Source organism: Malus domestica, chromosome 17 (assembly GCF_042453785.1).
Source record: "Malus domestica chromosome 17, GDT2T_hap1".
In the NCBI taxonomy this organism is placed as follows: Eukaryota; Viridiplantae; Streptophyta; class Magnoliopsida; order Rosales; family Rosaceae; genus Malus; species Malus domestica.
The window spans coordinates 7,783,209-7,809,227 of NC_091677.1; the positions used below are offsets into that span (position 1 = coordinate 7,783,209).

Below are 26,019 nucleotides of genomic sequence, written 5' to 3' on the forward strand. Positions count from 1 at the left end.
TTCGAAACCTGTTGCTGATGTAGAAGCTAGACTTGTGGTCAGGGAGAGACTGAAATGCCTCTGTGAATCTTCCCGACCCCCGGAAGGGGTGGATAACCGTGGCTTGCCACCAGTTGTTTCCCTTTTTATAAAGAAAAATAATAGCATTAGATTGAATATGAAATACCTTTTAACATATCATGAGTTAATCCATTTAACGGACCATGTATATCGACTAAAACATTGTATATAATTTTTTTCTTTATAAAAAGGGGACAACTAGTGTCAAGCCACAATTATCTTCTTTTTTTTGGACCCGGAGAGGTTATTGAGAATTTCACCCTGTCCATAGTCACAGTCAAATAAACTTATCAACTCAGAGCATCAAACACGAGATCTCCCTATAAAAGGGTTAGATCTATTTGAAGTTGATCGGGCTTACAAGCCCGGGGACATAATATGGGCTTGACCTTGATGCGACACCTTCATGCATGGCCCTTATATCACCAACCAAACTATACATTGACCCAAGGATTTGTGGCTCGAAGTAGTAAGACTCAGGCCACGTGTGATATTGATTTTTTTCATCAAAAGTTAATTTTAAAGTTTAGTAAAAAGTTTTAAAATGAATTATTTTGCTTATTTTAAAACAATAACTTAAACATATTTTATTTATTATTATTATTATTATTATTATTATTATTATTATTATTATATACATATTTTTTTATTAAACAAACTGTTGTAGACATAATTTAGTGAACAATTATGAAGGTCGTACAGAGAGGGGGTGCGTCAATAATAGAGAGAAGAGATAGATGTGTAATTGTGAGGTGTTCTATTCCACCTCATTGTACCTTTATTTATAGTGTTAGAGAAGGTTAATTCCTTACCCTTTTAGAATTACAACTCTAATGGGTAATTAACTACTAAAGGGAATATAAAAGATATCCCTAGATATGTTAGGATTTACAAATCACATTCATAATCTAATAAGACTGCAACACTCCCCCTTGAGTGTGTAACTACTCAAACAAATGGCACATCAGGTCTTCAGCGATGAAGTAAGTACAATTGATGAAGTCGTCGGCACAATGAGCGAATGCGAGTCTCAGATCAATGGAAGAATGCATAAAAAGATAAAACTCACAAAACCTCGCTGTGGTAAAACCCAAGATGGGAGAAAACACATAGGCAAAGGAGAAAAGTGAGAAATTGCATTAAGTCAAAACTATACATCTTTTGGATCCAAGTAGAAGATCTCACAAGGGTATGATCAGCCTAGGATGTGTGCCTTGTCAAAACCTAGTTAGGTAGCAAAAACCCAGTGGAAAAAAATACTCCTAATCGTAGGGAAAAAGAGTATATTAAGATCAAGTGAGTATACTTCTGGATACTCCCCCTTAGTTTGACAGAACTTCCAAATGAGAACTATAAGCATTGCATATGAATAGTTAGGCATACCAATTCCTCGGAAAAACGTCTGAAAGGTTGACTTCAACAGTGACGTTGTGTAAAGATTGACAAGGTTGTCAGGGATCGGCTTGCATGACTTCAATCTTCTGATGCTTTGCTGATGTAGATGTAGACGCAATATGTCTTGGCGTTGACTTCGTTGATGTAACATGCCTTGGTCGGGTGGATACATGCTTCATAATCTTCATGGATAGTTGTTGGGACTCAACGATTAATGAAAACACAGCAAGTACTTCGAATATGCTCAACAAGAACTTCTAACCATGTCTTACTTGTGGAGTAGTGCAGTGAGGTGAGTCTTGGAACGATTCGAAGATTTTGCAATTAAGGTCATATCATGGACCTTCAAGATATTGCGATATCCCTTAACGGTAAAGACATAACCATTCAGGGATTTGCCTTGTGCAGGTTTGATAAGTAACATGTGTCAGCATAACAAACAAGGCTCATATTTTCTCGAGATGCGTTGGGATTTGCCCAAACTCGTAGTACCTTCAGGTTACTTTTTAAATACAAATTTAGTGGTTGGTGTAGGTGCGGTGCTGCATTTTTACAAATAGATCAACAACGAATGAGATATCATGTCTAACACAATGAGCTAAGTACAATGAGCACAAAGTTGAACTTAGATATGAAATTTCGGATTCCATAACCTTTTCAAAGGTCTTATTTGCATATAGCGCATGGACGATCATAGGTATACTCAAAAGTAACACATTTGGGATATAGTTCGATTGGTAGACCAAGGTACCATCAGAACAACGTTTGAACTTCATGTCAAGGTATAAACGAGTTTTCCTAAGATTCTTCATCTGAAATTTCGTCTTCAGGTGCGATGCAGTTTTCCCAAGCTCTTCTAGTGTCTTAGTGAGATTTGTGTTAACGACATAAACTGTAACTCAAGCAATTCGAAATAAGACTGCATAGTTTAACACGCAAGAGCATTCATTCATATCCCTGACTGATCAAATAATCACTTAGATGAGTATACCACATTCCCCGGATTGCTTCAATCCAAAAGTGAACGCCCCAAACGAGTTGAGAGGGTGTTCTGTGGTTTGGAACTATTTGAACCAGTCCATGTTATTCTTCGGGAACTTACATGTAAATCTCTATATCAATATCCCTATGGAAAAATGCTAACCATATTACATAATGTTGCTATCAATCACATAATGTTTAAGAGAAATATTGCACCGTAAGGCGTGCATCATATCACATTATTTCATTCATTTCAATACGTTTCCTTTCCCAATTGTAACACAATAAGGTTACCTTGGGCAGTGTAAGAATGATAGGTTCAATACACACTTTGGTAAGGAATTTGACTTGGATTGTAATTTCGGTTGTCCAATCAGTTTTATGTTGTCACTTAATCAACAAAACACGGTTCGATATTGTCGCTTTTCATTTATATCAGTAGTTACTATATAAGTGAAAACATCATCGATGGTAATCTCATTTCAATTCCATTTTCTCATCCAAAAATAGTATATTGGACCAAGAACTTCAAGTCTCGGGAGTAATTTGGATTAATCTCATGAGATGGAAATGATTTGAGATAGTGATCGAGTATAGATTCATTGTTGTGATGTGTCTTCCTCTTCTAGGGAAGTGAATCCTATGAACTGAGTGGTTTTCTAAGCTAAGATAGATTGATTGGCTATCGGCCGGTGTACCGAATCGTCCAATAGGGGCAGCACACCCTTCAGGGATGTTGACTTAACGTCTGTTAAGTATGTCTATCCTTGCAGGCATGTTTGCAGCTGGTATATGATCTTGTCACTTTAGCTAGATCAGAGGAATGCATCTGGAGCAACATTCTGAAAGCTAGAATTCATCGCACTTGCTAATCATACTTGTGCGGTTTGAGGATCAAGATGAGACATAATGGGTAACGTCCACGTAAATTCGCACCGTTTTACAGGAACGTTGATGTTCTTATCTCCCCCTAACGACGGGAAGACTGTCTCATTAAAGTGAGAACTCACAAATGAACGGTAAATAGATCGTATGCAAGGGCTCGAAGAGAGCTAGTGTAAAGGAGAATCATAATTGACAAAGATTCACATCCTTCGTTAAGGACCCATATTGGTACGTTACGGCGGCGCAACTTGGCATATAGAATGCACACCCAAATGCGTAAATACGAAAAACATCAGGTCAGTACCTAGTAACCAACTGTAACGTCAAATAGGTTGGGTGGCAATGAGCCTTAAGGTGGACCAACATAACTGCGTACAAGATTGCATAACCCTAGGCAGAAACCAAAAACTTGGTACGTTCACCAAAATTTGGGCAATCATTTAAATTGCGCTTTATGATCACTATGCGAGGCTATTTGGGGGGTGAACATGAGACTTCGATGTTTAATTATAAACTCAAAAGACTTGCAATACTTTATCTAAAAGTGTTGATATAAACTCTCCGACATTATTTAAGGGATAAATAAAGTGGTGAACCCTTAATCGGCCAGAAGGTTTAGTAGCAATGTGTGTAGACAAACATGTGACCAGTTTGCCGATTCATCAACCAAAACCATAAGTATTTGTATGGTCCCCATTTTAGTTGGATTAGTCCACATATATTCCCTTTAATCCACTATGAAAAAGGGTGATTTTGTATCTTTGCGAGGAATGATATAGGAATCAAATTTCCCAGACGAACGGGCTTTGGCAAAGTGTGCTTATAGGCACAAGATCCTTACTTCGGGTAAGGAGATGCGTTGTCGCATCATTGTTTGACCTAAATGTCCCAAAAGGTTGTGCCAAAACAAGTAAACTGCTCGAATCACCCAGCTCCAAGCCGGCCACATGTGGCGTGTTCCTAGTTGGAAGGCAGCCCATTGACCCCAAATCAAAGCTTCATGCTCATTTTTTGAAGGTGGTGCAAAGATATTTCACTCTATTTTCTTAAGTGGTTTCATTCATGATCATTGTCATCTCGAATATCCTTAAGAAAACTCAACGACGTTTTTCCATAACAGATAGAGTATAAGGTCTCTGACATGGTAATTCAGTATCATTCATACAACAAGGAGCGTGCCAATGCTTTTAATTAGGTTGGATAGACCTGAAGTCGTTGCTAGAGATGTGATTTAGGTATAAAGTTAGTGTGCGTAGTATCACATTCATCCAGACAACTAACTTTTTCACATTCGTATCTAATCGCGTGTTTAATTGAATTCAGTGACATGTATACACCAAATGTGAATCCAATAACATAGAAAATGTTCACAAAGTAAATGGTTTGCAAAGGGGATTTGGCCAACAAGGCCATCCATGTCAAAATTATGCTCTTCCAATGTTGTTCAGTGGTGCAAAATCAGTCTCACATATTGACTATGAGAATGGTACTCCTCAACGACATTGGTAGGGGCACAAACAGGTGCATAACCAATGATTTATTCAATCGAGAGGGAAGTATATTCTGCAGGGTTGAGGTTCGGGAATACTATCCCTTATTCTTGAAGTTTTAGGTCTTAGGTACCAAATATCATGCTTCGGGCATGATGCCACACCTTGGCAGACCCTGATTCTACATATGTTGTAAAAAAACAAACTCGAAATTGGATTGTGAGAGTGACAGGCACAGACTTGAGTTCAGTAGGCTCCAACTAAAGTTGGAAGCTTTGTTCGGTAGGCCTCTGCGGAAGTAAAGCAGTACCATTCGGTGCACCTCTGCCGAAGCAGGGCACCATTATTCGGTAAGCTTTGACCGAATTGGGTTAAGCCATTCAGTAGACTTCAGCCGAACTGGGTCTATACTGTTTGGTAAACTCCAGCCGAAACTGGGTTTATACCTTTCTCTCATGTTTGTGGTAGTAATCAAATCCAAGAATTTCGTAAACTTCCACATTCTACACTGCTGCTTTAGGATCGAGTTAAAAACATGGAAGGACGAGAAAAAAAATACTCTCCAGTCAAAATTCGATAAGATTTATAAACTTCAGAATTGTACTCATTTATGGACGTAATCATGGTGTGCTTCAGGCAATATCTTTCATGATTACACAGTCCGTATGAGGGAACCAAAGAGCCATGGAATCCTCGTTAGGGAGGTACTTCTGTTTGTAATGCTTTGAGCATAAGTCCTTGAATGAAGATCATGGCAGAGGCTTATTCAGCTCTTCCATGACATTGTTGGCTTCAATGGTTTCTTAGCTTCTTGATAGTCAAGTAAAGATTCACGTCTTGTACCCCACATAAAGTAAAGTGGTTTCTATTATAAACGTCCAAATAAGGGAAATCAAACTTGTGACGGTTCAACAATCTACTGAATTGGAAGGAACAAGATTGTGATTTGTGCTATGAGAATGAATCATCCATAAACATCAAAGTTAGAACTTCGAGTTCTAAGACATGGTTTTCATAAAAAATGTCGGGTTTTCATGGGTGTGTTGTTTTATGAAAACTTTGGGTTTCAAAGGCACTAATTTGAAAGTACAGGTTCAATTTAGTTTATGAACGTTTAGTTCATAAAAGAGAGGTTCATGCAAGAACACATAATGCAATATGCTGATTGAAGTGTAGTGGACTTGATTTGTTTTAGACTTAAGTGTGAGCACTTCGGGACTATGAAAGGATGTCAACGGTTCAAAGAATAGAAATAAATTATTAAATTGTTAATGTTCAAAAGTGATCTTCAGGTCAATAATTTTCTATTCATTATTAGATTAATGGATTGTAGGTCACTTTTAATTAATTCAATGAATCGGGACCAAAAAGGGTCGATCATGGAAGCAAAAATAATAATAACATTCAGGTTAAAATTATTTAGAAAGTGAAAAATTAGCATTGGGTCGAAAAGTATAGCCCAAACGAATTTGGGCTTGGGTGCTGTGAGTGGGGCAAATCCCTAGATGCTTGGGTTGGTTGCAAAAGCAACTCAAAAGTGGCAATAGGCCACGGGCCGAGGGTTTTTAAGCCCAGTAGCAAGTTGTTGGCATATGTGGGCCGAGACCATGGTGAGGGGGAAAGCCCAGCCGAGGCTGGCTTGCTGGTTGGCTTACGCGAGACCCAGTCAGAGCTGGGGCCATATTCATTGGGTTGTGGGACAAGCCTAGCCACATGGGTTAACATATATAATCACAAAGCCATGGCAAATGCAAAGCCCAGCAAGCACAAAGCTTGCCGGCAAATTGGGTCGAGTTCACAAGGATGGGCCAAAAAGTCTACAGGCTTTCTTAGGGAGTAGGCTGGGCTTCGGGCTCATGCAGGTCAACTAGACCAAAGGCCTGTGGGATGTCTATATGGTTGCAGCAAAGCCTAGAGGGTTGCTGCTATGGTGGTGCCATGATGGAGGTGCGGAGGTGGTGTCGCATAGTGCCCATAATTTGTTTTGTTTTTCGATATAGTTAGGGTTTGACAAACCCTAAATTGCTTCTAATTTATTTATATGCTTTCACTCACAAATTCCACATAGTAAAAATTGAGTAATGCATGAAACGTGTGTGTGTGTGTGTATATATATATATATATCAGAATGTAAATATAAATGTAGGGGTTCATGTAGGCCTGGAAAACAGGTCGTGTCTGTCATGTTCGTGTCGTTTTCGTATAACACCTGTTATCTTAACAGGTCGTGTCGTGTCACACCTGTTATCTTCAAAATATTACCACATAAATATTACTTCAAAACATTAAAACATATTTGTCATTTAAGTACTACATCTACACTCGAAAATAAGAGCTTAATGAAAAACAAGTTTGACGGTTGGATCGTTAAAATTAGTTTCATAGAATTCGTATCCCATCAAAACGATAGATTCACTGACACTTTATTTATACTTTCTTTAAGTATAACATAAGATTTTGTGGTATCCACTTGTGTAAATATTTTAAATTGACGATCAAATTCATTCATTGTATTCGTATAGGGTCAAGGAGTGTAGCTGTAAAAAATCATCAAAATCGGAGTTAAAATAACCATTAAATCGTGATTTTTTGTTTTATAACCGTCGAAAAGCTTTGTCTCATTACTTGATCTCTGAATGTTTGTTTTTTGTGATTTTTGGCGTATGCGATCTCGAAGCATATACAAACAAGTTTGATGGTTGGATCGTTAAAATTAGTTTCATAGAATTAGTATCCCATCAAAACGATAGATTCACTAACACTTAGAGTTTATTTATACTTTCATTAAGTATAACATAAGATTTTGTGGTATCCACTTGTGTAAATATTTTAAATTGACAATTAAATTCATTCATTGTATTCGTATAGGGTCAAGGAGTGTAGTTGTAAAAAATCATCAAAATCGGAGTTAAAATAACCGTTAAATCGTGATTTTTTGTTTTATAACCGTCGAAAAGATTTGTCTCATTTCTTGATCTCTGAATGTTTGTTTTTTTTGTGATTTTTGGCATATGTGATCTCGAAGCATATACAAACAAGTTTGACGGTTGGATCGTTAAAATTAGTTTCATAGAATTTGTATCCCATCAAAACTATAGATTCACTAACACTTAGAGTTTATTTATACTTTTATTAAGTATAACATAAGATTTTGTGGTATCCACTTGTGTAAATAATTTAAATTGACGATCAAATTTATTCATTGTATTCGTATAGGGTCAAGGAGTGTAGCTGTAAAAAATCATCAAAATCGGAGTTAAAATAACCGTTAAATCGTGATTTTTTGTTTTATAACCGTCGAAAAGATTTGTCTCATTACTTGATCTCTGAATGTTTGTTTTTTGTGATTTTTGGTGTATGCGATCTCGAAGCATATACAAACAAGTTTGATGGTTGGATCGATAAAATTAGTTTCATAGAATTTGTATCCCATCAAAATGATAGATTCACTAACACTTAGTTTATTTATACTTTCATTAAGTATAACATAAGATTTTGTGGTATTCACTTGTGTAAATATTTTAAATTGACGATTAAATTCACTCATTGCATTCGTATAGGGTCAAGAAGTGTAGTTGTAAAATATCATCAAAATCAGAGTTAAAATAACCGTTAAATCGTGATTTTTTGTTTTATAATCGTCAAAAAGATTTGTCTCATTTCTTGATCTCTGAATGTTTGTTTTTTTTGTGATTTTTGGCATATACGATTCAGAAACATATACAAACAAGTTTGACGGTTGGATCGTTAAAATTAGTTTCATAGAATTCGTATCCCATCAAAACTATAGATTCACTAACACTTAGAGTTTATTTATACTTTCATTAAGTATAACATAAGATTTTGTGGTATCCACTTGTGTAAATAATTTAAATTGACAATCAAATTCATTCATTGTATTCGTATAGGGTCAAGGAGTGTAGCTGTAAAAAATCATCAAAATCGGAGTTAAAATAACCGTTAAATCGTGATTTTTTGTTTTATAACCGTCGAAAAGATTTGTCTCATTACTTGATCTCTAAATGTTTGTTTTTTGTGATTTTTGGCGTAGCGATCTCGAAGCATATACAAACAAGTTTGACGGTTGGATCGTTTAAATTAGTTTCATAGAATTCGTATCCCATCAAAACGATAGATTCACTAACTCTTAGAGTTTATTTATACTTTCATTAAGTATAACATAAGATTTTGTGGTATTCACTTGTGTAAATATTTTAAATTGACGATCAAATTCATTCATTGTATTCATATAGGGTCAAGGAGTGTAGTTGTAAAAAATCATCAAAATCGGAGTTAAAATAACTATTAAATCGTGATTTTTTGTTTTATAACCGTCGAAAAGTTTTGTCTCATTACTTGATCTCTGAATATTTGTTTTTTGTGATTTTTGGCGTAGCGATCTCGAATCATATACAAACAAGTTTGACGGTTGGATTGTTAAAATTAGTTTCATAGAATTTGTATCCCATTAAAACTATAGATTCACTAACACTTAGAGTTTATTTATACCTTCATTAAGTATAACATAAGATTTTGTGGTATCCACTTGTGTAAATATTTTAAATTGACGATCAAATTCATTCATTGTATTCATATAGGGTCAAGGAGTGTAGTTGTAAAAAAATCATCAAAATCGGAGTTAAAATAACTGTTAAATCGTGATTTTTTGTTTTATAACCGTCGAAAAGTTTTGTCTCATTACTTGATCTCTGAATGTTTGTTTTTTGTGATTTTTGGCATAGCGATCTCGAAGCATATACAAACAAGTTTGACGGTTGAATCGTTAAAATTAGTTTCATAGAATTTGTATCCCATCAAAACTATAGATTCACTAACACTTAGAGTTTATTTATACTTTCATTAAATATAATATAAGATTTTGTGGTATCCACTTGTGTAAATATTTTAAATTGACGATCAAATTCATTCATTGTATTCGTATAGGGTCAAGGAGTGTAGCTGTAAAAAATCATCAAAATCGGAGTTAAAATAACCGTTAAATCATGATTTTTTGTTTTATAACAGTAAAAAAGTTTTGTCTCATTACTTGATCCCTGAATATTTGTTTTTTGTGATTTTTGGCGTATGCGATCTCGAAGCATATACAAACAAGTTTGACGGTTGGATCGTTGAAATTAGTTTCATAGAATTCGTATCTCATCAAAATGATAGATTCACTAACACTTAGAGTTTATTTATACTTTCATTTAGTATAACATAAGATTTTGTGGTATCCACTAGTGTAAATATTTTAAATTGAAAATCGAATTCATTCATTGTATTCATATAGGGTCAACGAGTGTAGCTGTAAAAAATCATCAAAATCGGAGTTAAAAATAACAGTTAAAATTGTGATTTTTTGTTTTATAACCGTCAAAAAGTTTTGTCCCGTTACTTGATCTCTGAATATTTGTTTTTTGCAATTTTTTGCTAATGCGATCTCGAAGCATATACGAACAAGTTTAACGGTTGGATCGTTGAAATTAGTTTCGTGTATCCCATCAAGTTCAATGGTGTGTGTGTATATATATATATTTTGTAGATTTAAATCTATTTATTTTGTACGTATAATTATTATAGTTTTTAGGGGTATAAAATTTAATTTAAAATTTAATATATATATATATATACATATAATTATTATAGTATATATAATTATTATAGTTAATTTAATATATATATATATAATTATTATAGTATTTTTTAGGGTTATAAAATTATTAAATATTCTGCTTATCGTGTATCGTGTTACCCACGTGTATACCCGAACCAACCCGTTATCTTAACAGGTGCTTATCGGGTTACCCGATAACACTCGATTCATTATCGTGTCGACCCAAACACCTGTTAATTTCGTGTCGTGTCGTGTCGGGTTATCGGGTCGTGTCAGGAATTGCCAGGCCTAGGTTCATGCATCATGGAGAATGTTTTCATGCTTCATGGTCGTTTCAAATATCTTACTTTATTTTAAGCGTATTGGCAGAAAACAATAAAAGCCTTTGAATTTGTAGAAGATCCATCTCGGAAAGTCAGAATTGCATCTCCAATGCGTTGTAACACGTTCAACACAGAAAAATTAAATTGAATCAATAGCATGTAGATCAATTTAATAAAATAATAAATTAATCAGAAAGAGAATGATTAAAACGTAATATTCCCCTGATTGAAGAAAACTCTCTTTAGCGCAACGTCAAAAGCGTGCTGATAATGTGTTGTGGGCATAATTTATTGAACAATTATGGAGGCCATATAGAGAAGGGTGCGGCAATAGTAGAGAAGAGAGAGATGTGTAATTGTGAGGTGTGTTCTATTCCACCCTATTGTGCCTTTATTTATAGCAGGAGGGAAGGTTAATTCCTTACCTTTTTAGAATTACAACTCTAATAGGTAATTAACTACTAAAGGGAATATAAAAGATATCCCTATATATGTTAGGATTTACATAATCACATTCCTAATCTAATTGCAACACAAACAATATTAAATACACTAATGAGGAGAGGTGAGCTTAGCCTTACAATGGGCTAGTAATAATGTGATTCAAACTCGCATTTGGTGAGAATCGAACCTAAGATCTCTCACTTACAAGTGGAGAAGAATATCATTAGATCGTAGTACTAAGTGGCTCTAGATAACAACTTTTAAAAACTATTTTCATAAAAAGTGAAGTTGAGCCTTTAATGCAGATTTTCAACTCCTGTAATATTCTCATAGTTTAAGAGTGACATTATCTTTGTAAACACTTTATCCTTTAAATAACACCATCATCATCATTGTCACCACCACCAATGACATCACCACCATCATTGTTGCCAGCAGTGCCGCTGCGGCCACCACCACTATTGCCACCACTGCTACCTTTAGATCATAACCACCACACTCTATTATTGCCACTACCACGACACCCACCTTTTTGCCAATGCCCATGACCCCACTGTTGCCACCACCCCCTACTATAATTTGCTTAACATATACAATTATATTACTTACATTAAAATTTCTCAAACGCTACGCTTTTACACTGCTTTTGATACTCACGATAGTTTTAAGAATACAGTTTATTAAATACTACATTGATTTATTTTACAACAGATTATTCTTAAAGCACAGATGAAACAATTTGAAAAAAAAAAAAATCATAGCAATCCTAAACTAGCCCTTAGAAACATGAATAAATGATTAATACTTAATTCCCCATAAGAGGAATAAACATGTTTCATTATTTGTAAATAAGTAGTTGGCGTGGCGTAAAGTAAAGATTGAGGGAAGTAGAGCAAAATTTTCTTTTGGGGTATTCTAAAGGTGTAACCTAGCTTCATTGTATAAATTTTATGTTTAATATTTCAATATTTATCTCAAGATATTCTTACAAAAAAAAAAAAACCAAACATTAAATTGTTTAGTCATCATGAATTTTATGTTATGTGATGCTTACACCATCTTTTTTTCCCCATACATTTAGATGCATAAACAATCTCTAATCAAATATTTTATAGGAATAGATCTTCAAATGAAGATTAAGAAAATGAACGGTTTTGATTATAAAATTTATTAGGCAAAGATAGTTAGTTGTAAATGGTCAAACATATGCATTCCTTTCATGAGCGAATGCATGTATTATTCTAAAAGAATTTACCATGATATGTCGCTTGAATAACAAAAAAAAATTATTTCTTTCCGGACACATTATATATCTTAGATTACAACCTATATATACGTGACACTACGTGAATTTAGTAACTATATCGATAAATTTGCAAGGTAAAACTATTTCCACTATTTTTTCACAAATCAAGTTGTAATTCTCATTGCTTAATATTCACCTATATAACCTGTCGAAGATAATTTCATAAATTTTTTTTATAATTATTGGAAAAGGAAAAGGGAATGAGGGATATCCAATGACATGTGAGATAAGAAGGTTCTTTGTTTCACCTCGAAGTGCTCGAAATCCAATTATGCCGTGCCCTGCAAGGATTAGCAGCTGCAGCAAATCGAGGACCACTGGAAATAGGTTGACGAGTTGAGTCCCAGCTCGATCTCTATTATGTCACCCTTTGTGAAGATTATCAATGTTCTTTTGCCAATCCCCCAATTCCCAAAGGAGGCTTTGTTCCTCACAATATATGTCTATCTCAATCCATTATCCTGATCTGGTGTATTGTCATTCAGACGGTGCAAATATATCCCCTCCATATCCATGACGTATATTTATGCACATACCTTATCATCCTATTCTTACTTTTCTATACATCACCAAGACTAACCATCGTAGACATCGCATATAATTGCCAACTTGGCAACCCATATACCACAGTAGAAAAGTTATGTATTAGGTTATGTTTACAATCTTAGCAAATCATATTAGAGAAATGTCAGTCAGTCAACATTGAATGTTGAATGATTTCGTATTGGTCGAGAGATTTAGATTAAAAACAACCCCTAAGTTGTCCTTAAATCGTGCTTAGACGCCTAGGCGTTATATCGTGCTTAGTGCCCCTACTTAACTGGAACCTAACGCTTTTTTAAAACCTAGCTTAAAAGTTATGATTTCGAATCCCAAGGACCTAGGTGAAAGTGGATAACCCTATCTCCTTAACTAGCAATCTTATCCTGGTTACATATGTCATATTGGATGTGCCACCACTAATACTTTTGAATTCAAACTTCTTTCTTCCATGGCTCTAATCATATATTTATTAACCCTTCTCCTTTCCTTTTACATTATTTCCATGCAGCGTAGGTTGGTTATGAAAGTTGTTGAAATTTACATAAACCATATGTAAACTAGATACAAGGAGTATAGCTGATCACCTGATGATTAGGCTGTAGGAAGTTTTATATTAAAGATACACTTAGGTCAATGTTCTCATGCCAAATTTACACACACATATATATATATATAGTTTTATATTAGAGATACACTTATGTCAATGTTCTCATGCCAAATTTACATATATATATATATATATATATATATTGGTAAAGAATAAATTTAAATTTCTCGATGATGATAATTCAATCAACATCCATATTCAATGGCTTAATGATTAGACAAAAAGAAGTCTATATCTAAAATACCGAATAGTTACGTCAAAATTCTCTTGCCAAACTCGTATTGTCAAATAATGAATCTAAATTTTTCAAAGACGAACAATACACATCTTATATCTGATGACCTAATGATTAGGCTATAGGAACTTTCATGTCTGAAGTACCGTATAGTTATTTCAGTATATATTCTTCTGCTCGTGTTATATTGTTGAAGTTTTATTTAAATTTATTATATAAAATATAATAAATGTCTACTTCTACTAAAAAAAACACATAATATTATTGGTATTCATTGCAGAATTGAATGGCATATACATTATAAGATATTAGAACATATTGAAAACAAACGGAAAGGAACAAACACACATAATAAGTGTTCATCTAGTATTGCAACATGTCTCTACAATTTATTGAAAAAATAAATACATAATGAAAGTTATATATTTTTTGTATAAGTCAGAGCTGCGACCTAGGCTGCGCTTAATTTTCCAATGCCTAAGAATTTATTGGGGTGATAGCCAGTTGCATGCCTAGTGCTTAAGCGGGGCCTAGACAATGCTAGGCGAGATTTTTTAGAATTGTGCTCTTAAGCATCCTTCATTGATACTCATCACCATCTACTAACATCGAAGGACAGCGCTAGGTGGAAATTCTTACAACAGTGCTCTTTTAAGTACCCTTCATTTATACTCACCACCACCAATCTAACAAACTCTTGCAGCCCTCTTTACGCAATAAAAGGAATCTTTATATATGTGATTACTTAATCCCCAAGAACCCTTTTTACCCAGTCGAAGGGGTAAGGTATAAAACATACATATATTTGAGAACTGAAGAATTTGCATACAAGGGAAAGTTCGACCTAATACTACGCAACAAATTAAGTTTTCTCTTCAGTTATCCATATGCGTCTCAGATGTCCTGACACATGTATGTAATGTTACAGGCTCCGTGTGTATTTATCTACATCTGTCACGGTTTTGTGACTTTGGCACATGTTCTTCGTTGACACTTGGAGAGAGACTCATTACCCAGAAAAAGAAAATCGTAGAACAAGGCGATTGAAGGACAAAACCGACAAACTAACTGTGGTAGCTAGCAGAATTCGAGATTTCATTTTGGGTAATGTTAGAGAAACTAAATTTGGAGACAAAGTTTTGAAAACTAAATGACATGAAATTAATGATTGATTTTTTACTTTAATATTGATAAACATGTTTATTTCTATTGGTGACATATCATTTAGTTTACAAATTGAGTTTTCAAATTTAATCTCCCCAACATTACTCTTCACTTTCACTTTTACTGGAGGATGAATGTGACAAATGTTCGACTCAATCTCATCGCATTCACATGCAACTAATTAAGAATAGCTTTTTTTTAAATAAATAAATCACGAATCTTATCAACTTCATGTTAAACAATTATTTATTTTTTTTTTAACAAGATTACAAGAAACGAACGGAAAGGGATCCTCTCTGGATTCCTTCCATCAAATCCACCAAATCATCTAATCTGGACCCTTGAAATTTGATCAAACGGCTAAAGTTATTATAACTTTTTAAAAAGCCTCATGTTTGTAGCCGTTTAATCAAATTTCAAGGATCCAGATTAGATGATTGGGTGGATTTGATGGAAGGGATCCAGAGATGATCCCTTTCTGAAACGAACCAACAATGTACATCATCATAAATGATAAACACCTATACCATGATCATTGTGATTTTGTTTATTTGGAAATTATAGTTACTCCTAGTCCTAGCTTCTCAAGTTGTTTACCATGAATAGAGGAACCATTCAGCCCATTAATACCATTTTATATAGTGGCTAGTGGATGAGCATAGTAAGCAGGCATGAATATATAGCTAGCGCTAGCTAACATAGTTGATCGGTAGAAACCAGAAAGCAAACTGGAGATTAATTAAGTGTGGCCTAGGCACATCTGAGGCAGTTGGATAACAAAACAATAATAATATAAAACAGAAAAACAGAATCAGTTATTCATAATCTGAAATAATTAAAAATCGTGATATCATTTCCAAATTGGAAGAACAAGACAATTATGCATGGTGATACAGGATAGTTAGAGAAGTGCATGCCATCACCCTACGTGCCTGCAAATGCTGCTCCCATGGGACAAGTTTCGCTCCTTTTCTGCAAGATAACAATGAATCTATTTATTACAATTTATAAAAATTTGAAATTAATTTTGAGAAAGCACAGGAAATTTCTTGAATTTTGTTTCTTTCTTATCCGCAAGGGTAGAGTTTTATCAATGTCACAAGAATTCTTACCTCCCCACTGGCGTTATATATGTAGGGGACTTTGGAGGAGGTTCCTCAACTCCTCCTAGTAGTTGTTTAACAAAGCTCATATACCAAAACAAGTTCTAGCCATGGCTGCATCTTACTCAGTGCCTTCAATGGTAAGCCTTCAACAGCCTTCCTCCCATTTCATTTCCTCCAATTTTCTAATAGTTGTCTTTGCTAGTGAGTCTCTACTAGGAATTTTCTAAGTTTGAGCTATTTCTGTAGTACATTATAATGGTGTTAAAACGCTTATATATTCGGTTTCATGTCCTTGGTTTTGCCTAGTTTTTCTGTGTTGATTCATGGTTTATATATGTAAGTTTTGTAGCCCTCATCACCAAACAAACTTCGATCTTGAGGTCGTGTAATGAGCTCTCACAGTAACAGGTTCTAGGTGTGAGACCTATTATTGTTCGAAGGTCTCACACCTTTTCTACTGCGCCGAGAGCTAGACCTTTTAATCAGAGTCAATGTGATTAAAAAAGAGACGCAATTAAATTGCAACACTTGAATCCCCCAGTCACAGTTAGTCTACAAGGAATTGTTGCCAGTTGAATTAAAGATATAGGGGTTCATTTGGTCAAGGAGGAGCTTAGCACACTTAAAGTTGATAAATTTGCTAATAAGTAAAAAGCATAGCCTAAATTATGTCCTAAATTTACATTTCTCTTTATAATGGTTATGTATGCTGTTGTTGTTTTGAAGAACCGTACCTCGATAAAATTTTGGTTAGCATTAAGTCTAGATATTGGAATAAAAAAATAAATGAATTTCCAATTTAAATGAGCTAAAAAATTAGGCACGCAAATTGGTTTTCCACATGTTCGTAACTAGTGAGAATTGTGTATACAGATAATGGAAGAAGAAGGAAGGTTTGAGGCAGAAGTCGCGGAGGTGCATGCATGGTGGGGCTCAGAAAGGTTCAAGCTCACAAAACGACCATACTCAGCTAGAGACGTTGTGGCGCTAAGAGGCACCCTAAGACAAAGCTATGGCTCAAATGAAATGGCCAAAAAGCTGTGGAGAACTCTCAAAATTCACCAAGCCAATGGCACATCCTCAAGGACTTTTGGTGCCCTAGACCCCGTCCAGGTCACCATGATGGCCAAGCACTTGGACACAATTTACGTCTCTGGTTGGCAATGTTCGTCCACACACACCAGCACCAATGAGCCTGGTCCCGACCTTGCTGACTACCCTTATGACACGGTCCCAAACAAGGTGGAGCATTTGTTTTTCGCTCAACAATACCATGACCGCAAGCAAAAGGAGGCAAGGATGAGCATGAGCCGGGAGGAGAGGGCTAGAACCCCTTATGTTGATTACTTGAAGCCAATCGTTGCTGATGGTGACACTGGTTTTGGTGGCACCACGGCGACTGTTAAGCTTTGCAAGCTTTTCGTGGAGCGAGGCGCTGCTGGTGTTCACATTGAGGACCAGTCATCTGTGACAAAAAAATGTGGTCACATGGCTGGGAAAGTGCTTGTTGCTGTTAGTGAACATAGTAACAGACTTGTGGCTGCAAGGCTACAATTTGATGTTATGGGAACTGAGACTGTATTGGTGGCTAGAACCGATGCGGTTGCAGCTACATTGATCCAGACCAATGTGGACACTAGGGATCATCAGTTTATATTGGGGGCTTCGAACCAAAATCTTAGAGGGAAGAGCTTGGCTACCCTTTTGGCTGAAGCAATGGCCGCTGGCAAAACAGGAGCTGAGCTGCAGGCCCTCGAGGACAACTGGACTTCAATGGCACAGCTGAAGACATTTTCAGAATGTGTCACTGATGCAATCAAGGCCATGAACCTTGGCGAACATGAAAAAAGGAGGAGATTGAGTGAATGGATGAGCTATTCTAGTCCTGAAAAGTGTTTGTCAAATGAGCAAGGGCGCGAAATCGCTGAGAAGTTGGGGCTTAAGAACCTTTTCTGGGACTGGGACTTGCCTAGAACAAGAGAAGGGTTCTACAGGTTCAAAGGGTCTGTGATGGCAGCTGTCGTGCGTGGATGGGCTTTTGCTGACCACGCTGACATTATTTGGATGGAGACTTCGAGCCCCAATATGGTTGAGTGCACCCAATTTGCTGAGGGGGTGAAGAATAAGCAGCCTGAAATCATGTTAGCTTATAATCTGTCACCATCTTTCAACTGGGATGCATCTGGGATGAATGATCAGCAAATGATGGACTTTATTCCTAGGATTGCCAAGCTTGGCTACTGCTGGCAATTTATTACACTGGCCGGTTTCCATGCAGATGCGCTTGTGGTTGATACTTTTGCGAGGGACTATGCGAGGAGGGGAATGCTGGCTTATGTTGAAAGGATCCAGAGGGAGGAGAGGAACAATGGAGTTGACACACTTGCTCATCAGAAGTGGTCTGGTGCTAATTTCTATGATAGGTACCTCAAGACTGTCCAGGGAGGCATTTCCTCCACTGCTGCTATGGGCAAAGGCAAGTCATTCTAGTTTCTAGTTTTCTAATTATATACTATCCTAATTCATGAGAAGATGGATTCGAACTACAAAGCATGGGTGTGCACACTGCCCTACCCGGACATGCAAATTCAAATTCCACTGCAATGGGACATATATATTAATTAACCTAGCCGTACTTACTTCCCTGACCAACTGACTAACCTGCATCTATCCTATATTCAAATTCTCTTAGTACACTTGAAAATGTTATTGGTAACTTGTATGTTTCATTTTACTTTTTCAGGAGTGACTGAAGAGCAATTCAAAGAATCATGGACCAGGCCAGGAATTACTGATCTGAGTGAAGGCAATGTTGTGATTGCCAAGGCAAGAATGTAAGAGAAAAAAGAGAGAGAAGCACTTGAATGGAGTTTGGTCTAGAGTACTTTGGGATATTATCCGGCTCATATATTGTGGGGACTGGTGTAGAATAATGTGCTGCAATAGTATATAATGCACGTGATTGGCCTTTCTGGGTATACTTTTTTGTTTTTGTTACCTAGTGGCTAGTGCATTCTAGTGTACTTTTATTAGTCTCAAATGCGAGGACCAAAATTGTTCTTGTGTAATGTATTATGCGATATTCTTCCCTATGTTAGAAATATATCATTCGATTTCCTATTTAACGCTATGTTTCCTCATTCTCTTTGTTGAAGTTTTTGCATAAACCCTAATTCCTCGAAATAGATGGCTTATGAGACATGCTGAGCAAAAAAAAAATTAATGAATCTTTTGTTCTTTATTTCTCATAATTTACTTATAATTGTCTATCGTGCATTATGTTGCACATACATTTCAATTTTTTAGGATATGAAGTGCCCGACACAGACACATACATGGCACTTTACAAGACCGTTCAAAGTGTGTCGTACATGTATTTTAGGAAGTCAGTTAACTTTTTTAAACATTTGACAGCCTTGCACTTGTAATTATTATAAGTATGATAACATACAGTGAGATGTATGTGATTAATGGAAGATAAGATTGTCAACCTTGCATGCAGTGGTAATTACTTCTTCCATGGCTTGAGAATAGAGAGTACGATGATCAATGCAATAATCAAGAGCAAGATTATGGAAATCATCATGCATTTTCTTGACTTCTTTTGCAAGCTCTTTGCAGTTTGTAGGGCAACATTCCCTGATTGTACATGATCCACTGCATTTGTCACCTGTGTACCAAAAACAAATAATACCAACTCAGCATGCATGTTTCCATATTACACCCATAAACAAAACACATGCGTTTTCCATTAGTCTAAGGCTCTAAGCCAAATGAATTTTGTTCAATTGTATTTCTAGGTCTCATTGACTACATGTTTGTACTAATCGGACTTGATATAATCTTTTAGAGTACAAGTGTGAATTAAGTACGAACATTTACAAACAAGCCACCATCTAGTATATTAAACCAACCAGATGGTGTAGTAAGTCCTTGGAGTGGTTCTACACCGCTCAATAGGCTATGATAATAGTATTTATAAGTGTATGTACTATACAACCAAACCCCAATGATGATGATTGAGTTAGACTTGTTACATGAAAGGCAACCAAACATGACATGAACAAACTGGTAAAAGAGCCCAAACCAAATTTTATGTTGATACAAAGTTCTAATAACAAATGTTGGTTAATTATGAGCCCAAGCCAAGTCAACCCAAGTTACCAATGCATAACCAATTCCTAAAGTTCAACTAATGTCATAAATGAACAAGAGCGTCTAAGGTATCTTGTTACACAATCAAGAACAACAACTAATTAAGTAAACTAAAATAATGTAAGAGGGTTTTAAGGTATCTTGTTACACAATCAATAAAAACAATAAATAAAGTAAAATTATGTATAAAGATGTGGGCATGATAAATTGACAACGTAACATGTTAGATTTTCGAGTAAAAAACATTAGTATGAATATATATATGCATGTACGTGTTCAACCATATGCATATGCAAAAATCTTCACTTTGTTAGCTCAACTCACATAAGCACAAATAGAAATTAAATAATGAGTAGTAATTTTAGTTTGAAACCTTATGGTATAATCATACCCAATTTCAATAACCACAGAAGTAGAACCACCCTAAAAAACTTTAATCATTATATGTATAATCAGATTGCACTACTAGCTGCATTGAGAGAGATTTTTCAATGTACTCGGAACACAGACACATATACCATATGTCATTTTATAAGTGAAGGGGCACTTGAATTTTTTTTTTCCTCCACTCTTATAATAACATAGCATACCTCCCCGTGTTCCGAACACATTGAAAATTTCTCTTGAATTGGAATCTTAGCATGAGAGAAAAAAAAATGGAGAATATCAATTGTTGTGTTAAAGGTATAATAGACAAGGCTTAGGCTAGAACTTGAAAAAAAAAAAAAAACTGAATTCACGAGTCATGTATAATTTCTCTCACAACATGCACGATGGATAGTAAGTCTCACTATTTCGTAATGAAACCTAAATGCACGCAATAAGAAAATCGACTCATACAAAAACAAAAATATCATCCCCCGGCCCCCCAAAAAAAGAAAAGAAATCAAGATGTCACCTTGCACACAGCAACCCCCCACCAAAAGACATCAAGATGTCACCTTGCACAGTTTTAGGCTGCGTGGATTCGATTGCAATTTTAGAGGTGGTGACAACTAGGCATGGAACCCATTTCCATTAACTTCATCATCCACCAAAAGAAAAGGGAGGCCATTTTTGCAAAAGACCAGGAGACAAAGGGTTTACCTACAACCTTCTTGAAGAATAATCATATCTAATCAATTTTTGGGTTTGATTCACGAAAGGGATGAAATGGAAAGTGACAAATTGGCATATAATATAAATACGTGCACAATTTAATCTCTCTCATAATAACATGACATAAAAAAAATATAAAAACAAGTTTAGAAATTGCTTGTAAGATAGATTATTAACATAAAAACTTAGTTAAAGACGAGATTATTAATATTAAAACTTGCTTAAAGATAGATTAGATCAAATTAAAATTCTAAAATATTATAACATTATTGAAAAAAAAAATCCATTTTTTAATATGTTACGTGAGGAAAAATAACCTTTTTTTTTATATTTATTATATGTTTTTATTCAGCATGCCTACCATTTGTCCAAACATTTGAAAATGTAAAGAATTAAAGAGTGAATCTTTTCAATGAGAAAGCGTCAAATACTGCAACGAAATTATAATGCTTTGCCGAAGGACAAATTTACAATCGTTTTCAATTCGTAGTCTGAAATGCAGACACACCACCATCAATAAACCAAAGTTTCACAAAAATACACATAAGATAAAACACTTATAGGCAAGAAAGAAGAAGAAAGCACACCGAAAAAATCGCAACCGAAGAAGTAAAGACACTCTCCCGGTCCTCACAGACGTGAAACCAAAAAATTAACCTCCCAGCCAACCCGTCTATATTACACGGTGAAGAGACAAGGGCAAACTCAAGCACCCTTAGCCACTTTTCCATGGTTTGAGGACGCTAACGACTATTATAGCTACTATTATTAATAGAATAATGATTGCTATGCACATCCATTTTCGGGAGTTCTTCTGGAGTTTCTTTGCTTTTTGAAGTGCAGTGTTCCCAGATTGAACATGATCGACTGCATTTGTAACCTGGATAAGATTCCCATCAACACACAACACAACACAACACAAAGGAATACGCAATTACACATGCAGCTAACTTATATGCATGACCGAACATATGTTCAAGGATGCAAAAGTAGAATTAAACCTGAGTTTCGATATTGTCTAAAACCTCTCCTTGAGCATCGACCAAGACTGCCATATCGAGGTAGATCTGAAAATTTAAAACAAAATCATATTAGAAAGGTTAGTTTCTCAGGTAGACGCACCAAACCTCATGCTACAGCAAACATACCTGATGCAAGTCAAGAAGCTTTTTCTCAATTTCCTTCACGGCGTCATGCCTCTCTTGAATTTCTTCCACCGTATTTAGTACCTGTAATCAGAGTACCTGATTTAATTCTCACAAATTTTTCCAAAGTGGAAGGGAAATCTCAAAATCAGATGTAACAAAACTCAAAAGAAGTATACCTGTCCTCGTCCCTGTTCTTGAACCGCCTTTTGGAATATTTGCTCACTATTTCCAGTTTCTATCAGGTTGTCAATTGTCTAATACAGTCAACATATTAGGCGGGTTAGGAACACATTCAAAATAATATAATCTGAAGCTCAAATTCAGTAATCAGAAACCCACTCACCTCTTCATCTGGTCTGGTTCCCGTAACTGCAAGTGTAATGAGTAAAGATATGAATCATATGATCACCCAATAATGAATATGAAGATAACACTATAACACATTGTCTTAATATGTAGTTTGTAAGTTCTACTTGTTTGTGTTGAAAAGGCATGCTAACCTGTAATGACTCTTCTCTCCACAACCTCACGATATTCATCTTGGATTCGTTGTCTAAGGGTCTGAAATATAAAACATTATTGGGCGAAAAAAGTGTTGGAGAGAAATGAGTCCAAGGGTAACAAGCAGAATTTATATACACATACCTGAAACTCGATCATTATCTCCCTAAACTTTTTTGTCAACGAACTGCCAAACAGAAAAGTAGGTTATAAGTCAATTTGCTAGACCATCAGCCCAACATACAGAATTAAATACTCTAAAAACATTCTCTACTAACTTTGTCATGTTCATCCGTGATCTATCAACACCTGTTCCCTTCTCACATCCAGGCTTTTGTCGGTTGGCTAAGTTCTGGGGAAAGGATAAGGGCAGTCAATAGGAAAACCAAAAACAGCTGACTGATACTAGACAAAGTTGGTTGATCAAAGAAGAATTATAAAAGTATTACATCTTTGCTTATTGCTTCTAGTTTCGCTTTGACACCACGTGCAATCTTTCCTACTTCATCAATATCTTTTTCCATCCGCTTTTTTATTCCTGAGAAAGGATAATGGTCTTAGAGTATTGCAAACAGAGCAGAGAATAACAAAATCAGAAAGCATAATGCACCATGAATCCATGCTGAACAATTGGCAAGTTCCAAACAATTGCCAATTCTTCTTAAAAAAAATCACTTTTACAGTTAACTTTTTGTTCCAGCAAATGAATTCATGCCAACTATAAGCTGATTTACGTTAATATTATGTAGAACAATAATACTGATGAAATTTCGTTTAAGGTACAAGCTTCTGAAACTATGACTGAGTTGGAAAATAGCTTATACCTTTCATGGCAGATGCTTTTGTAACAGATTTCGACTCCTCATTTGCATCCTATATAAAAAAGTTCCACAGCATTCTAGTTAACTACTAAAATACATCCTCGACCAGAAACATTCACTCAGTAGCCAATCAAATTCATATAAATCAGACCCCAATTCCAGAAAAATTAAAATGTAGAAGCATGTCCAAACAAAATTCAACCACAGCTATGTATGGCACGTATGCAATAGCATACCTTAAGTTTTTTAAGAAGCCCGGAGAGCTTATCCACCTGTTTCTCAACCTCTTGTATCTAAATTCAGCAAAAAAAAACAAAAGAGATCAGGAGAAAGCAACTGATGAAGTGTTGACGAAAATGAAAAGAAAAGTAAACAAAAAAGCAAACTCCATATAAACCAATAACTAATGATTAAGAAGAAACATAATGCATGTGTTAGATTAGGGATTTCTTTCTTCTTTTTATCTTAAGAAAATAATTTTGCACAAATCCCAAATAGATTAAATTGGTTGCATTTCCAATTTACATAGCAGTCTGCAACCAAATGCAACTTTGTGATAGAAAAGACCTGCTTATTGAAAGCATCCATCCCCGCATCGGAATAGCTATGTGGCACTGGCCTTCCCATTTCGATATCATCTGTTCCAGAAGTTTGAGCCCTTGGTTCAGCAACAAATGAATCCTAAAGCATCATTATTTCACAATATAAGCACTGTTTACAACAGGATGAAATAAATCATCAATTTTCCTTTAATGATTCAAAGGAAGATGCAAAAAATGTTACACATTACCCACTCAGTTAACCACAAATTCAATTCAACCTACTTAGAAATTCAGGTGAAGAAGGGTTTTACGTCATTCGTACTTATTGACAAAACATCTGATCTCACTGATATCATTATGGTCAAATAAATTAAACAAAAAGAGCAATGAAAATAAGGTATTTGTGATAGAATTCAGCAAAGTCTCTGGTTTAGTAGCTAAGAAAACTTCAGAACAACACAATCAAACATCGAAGACTTCCGATTTTTCGGGACCGTTGGATAATATGGACCAGTCAAATTGAGAATTCGAATAAATCTATGCTGAAAAGTTCTAAGACTCTATTTTGTTTTTCTTCATAGAATTTCCCCTTTCAGTCAGTCAAACTCAAATTTGATGAGATCTCTGATCCATCTATTTGAAAATTCGTCTCAAATTACAAGTGGGTATTCTCTAGAAACTTAAATTCACATAAAATTCTCCGATAAAGATTGTGAGGCAGTCATTAGTCAATCACAAGTAAAAGGGTACCAATCCAATCCAAAAAGCATCAACCTTGTTCTAAAGCAAAGCACAAAAACCCCAAATTCAGAACATTTATCAAATTTACTAGCTTGTACAACTGAATTACAATTCCAATCGACTGCAAACTAAACTGTCACTCCAAAAACAGCCACCAAACAATTTAATCAAAATGTATTGAAAACCCAATTACCGTAAGCAGGTCGTTCATCTTGTACAAGATCAGATGGCCGGAAGAAGAGAGAGAGGGAGAGAGAGAGAGGAGAGAGAGTAAAGATGGGAGATGGTGGGGAGGGAGAGAGCTGTAGGAAGAGTGATGAAGTCGTTGGCTTTGTTGGTTGGCCGGCGAAAGATGAAAAAACAAACGGAAATGGAAGAGGCAAAATAGAAGTGGCAGACAGGCAAATAATGGGTAACCGGAGGTGATTAAATTATTAATTAAATGTTGATTAATATGTTTGTTTATTATAAATGATATATTATTTAATTTTAAAATTTAATTTAAAATTTTAATCTTATTAATATTATCCAACAAATAATAGCCTACCCGCTTAGTTGCTTACACGGAAAGGGGCGTTACATACAAATTTTAATACGGTTTTAGCAATATTTTACGTTGTTTTTCTTATTATTATTTTGAGTACTATTACGTTGTTTGTGTTGGTGAGCTGTGAGATCTTCGGAGGTAGGTCTCTTCTGACAACAGATAGGTTCTAAAAATTTAAGAAAATCAAAAGGTTTTTTTAGCCAAAATGGTATATGAAATTTGTATAACTTCTTACTTTGGTCCTTGGGATTTCAAATCAATAGAAGTGATCATTGAGATTGTCCATCATCTATCATTTTGGTCATTCCGTTAA

At 35.4% G+C, this 26,019-nt stretch overlaps 2 protein-coding genes across 2 annotated transcripts; one reads left to right on the plus strand and one right to left on the minus strand.

The window, feature by feature from the left end:
- The first annotated feature begins 17,029 nt into the window (after positions 1-17,029).
- LOC103404799 (isocitrate lyase-like) lies at positions 17,030-19,191 on the plus strand. The gene is made up of 2 exons (XM_070816308.1): positions 17,030-18,629; positions 18,897-19,191. Exons 1-2 carry the CDS (start codon positions 17,030-17,032, stop codon positions 18,989-18,991), a joined length of 1,695 nt encoding a protein of 564 aa, XP_070672409.1. The 3' UTR covers positions 18,992-19,191.
- Positions 19,192-19,372: 181 nt separating this feature from the next.
- On the minus strand, positions 19,373-25,593 carry LOC103442593 (syntaxin-132-like). Its single transcript, XM_070816853.1, has 13 exons — positions 25,353-25,593; positions 24,444-24,557; positions 24,113-24,169; positions 23,880-23,928; positions 23,505-23,593; positions 23,334-23,407; positions 23,200-23,242; positions 23,055-23,115; positions 22,898-22,923; positions 22,731-22,808; positions 22,555-22,635; positions 22,408-22,473; positions 19,373-19,823 (listed from the first exon to the last, which is right to left on the minus strand). The coding sequence occupies exons 1-13, from the start codon at positions 25,368-25,370 to the stop codon at positions 19,662-19,664; spliced, it is 918 nt and encodes a 305-aa protein (XP_070672954.1). The 5' UTR covers positions 25,371-25,593; the 3' UTR covers positions 19,373-19,661.
- Positions 25,594-26,019: the final 426 nt, after the last annotated feature.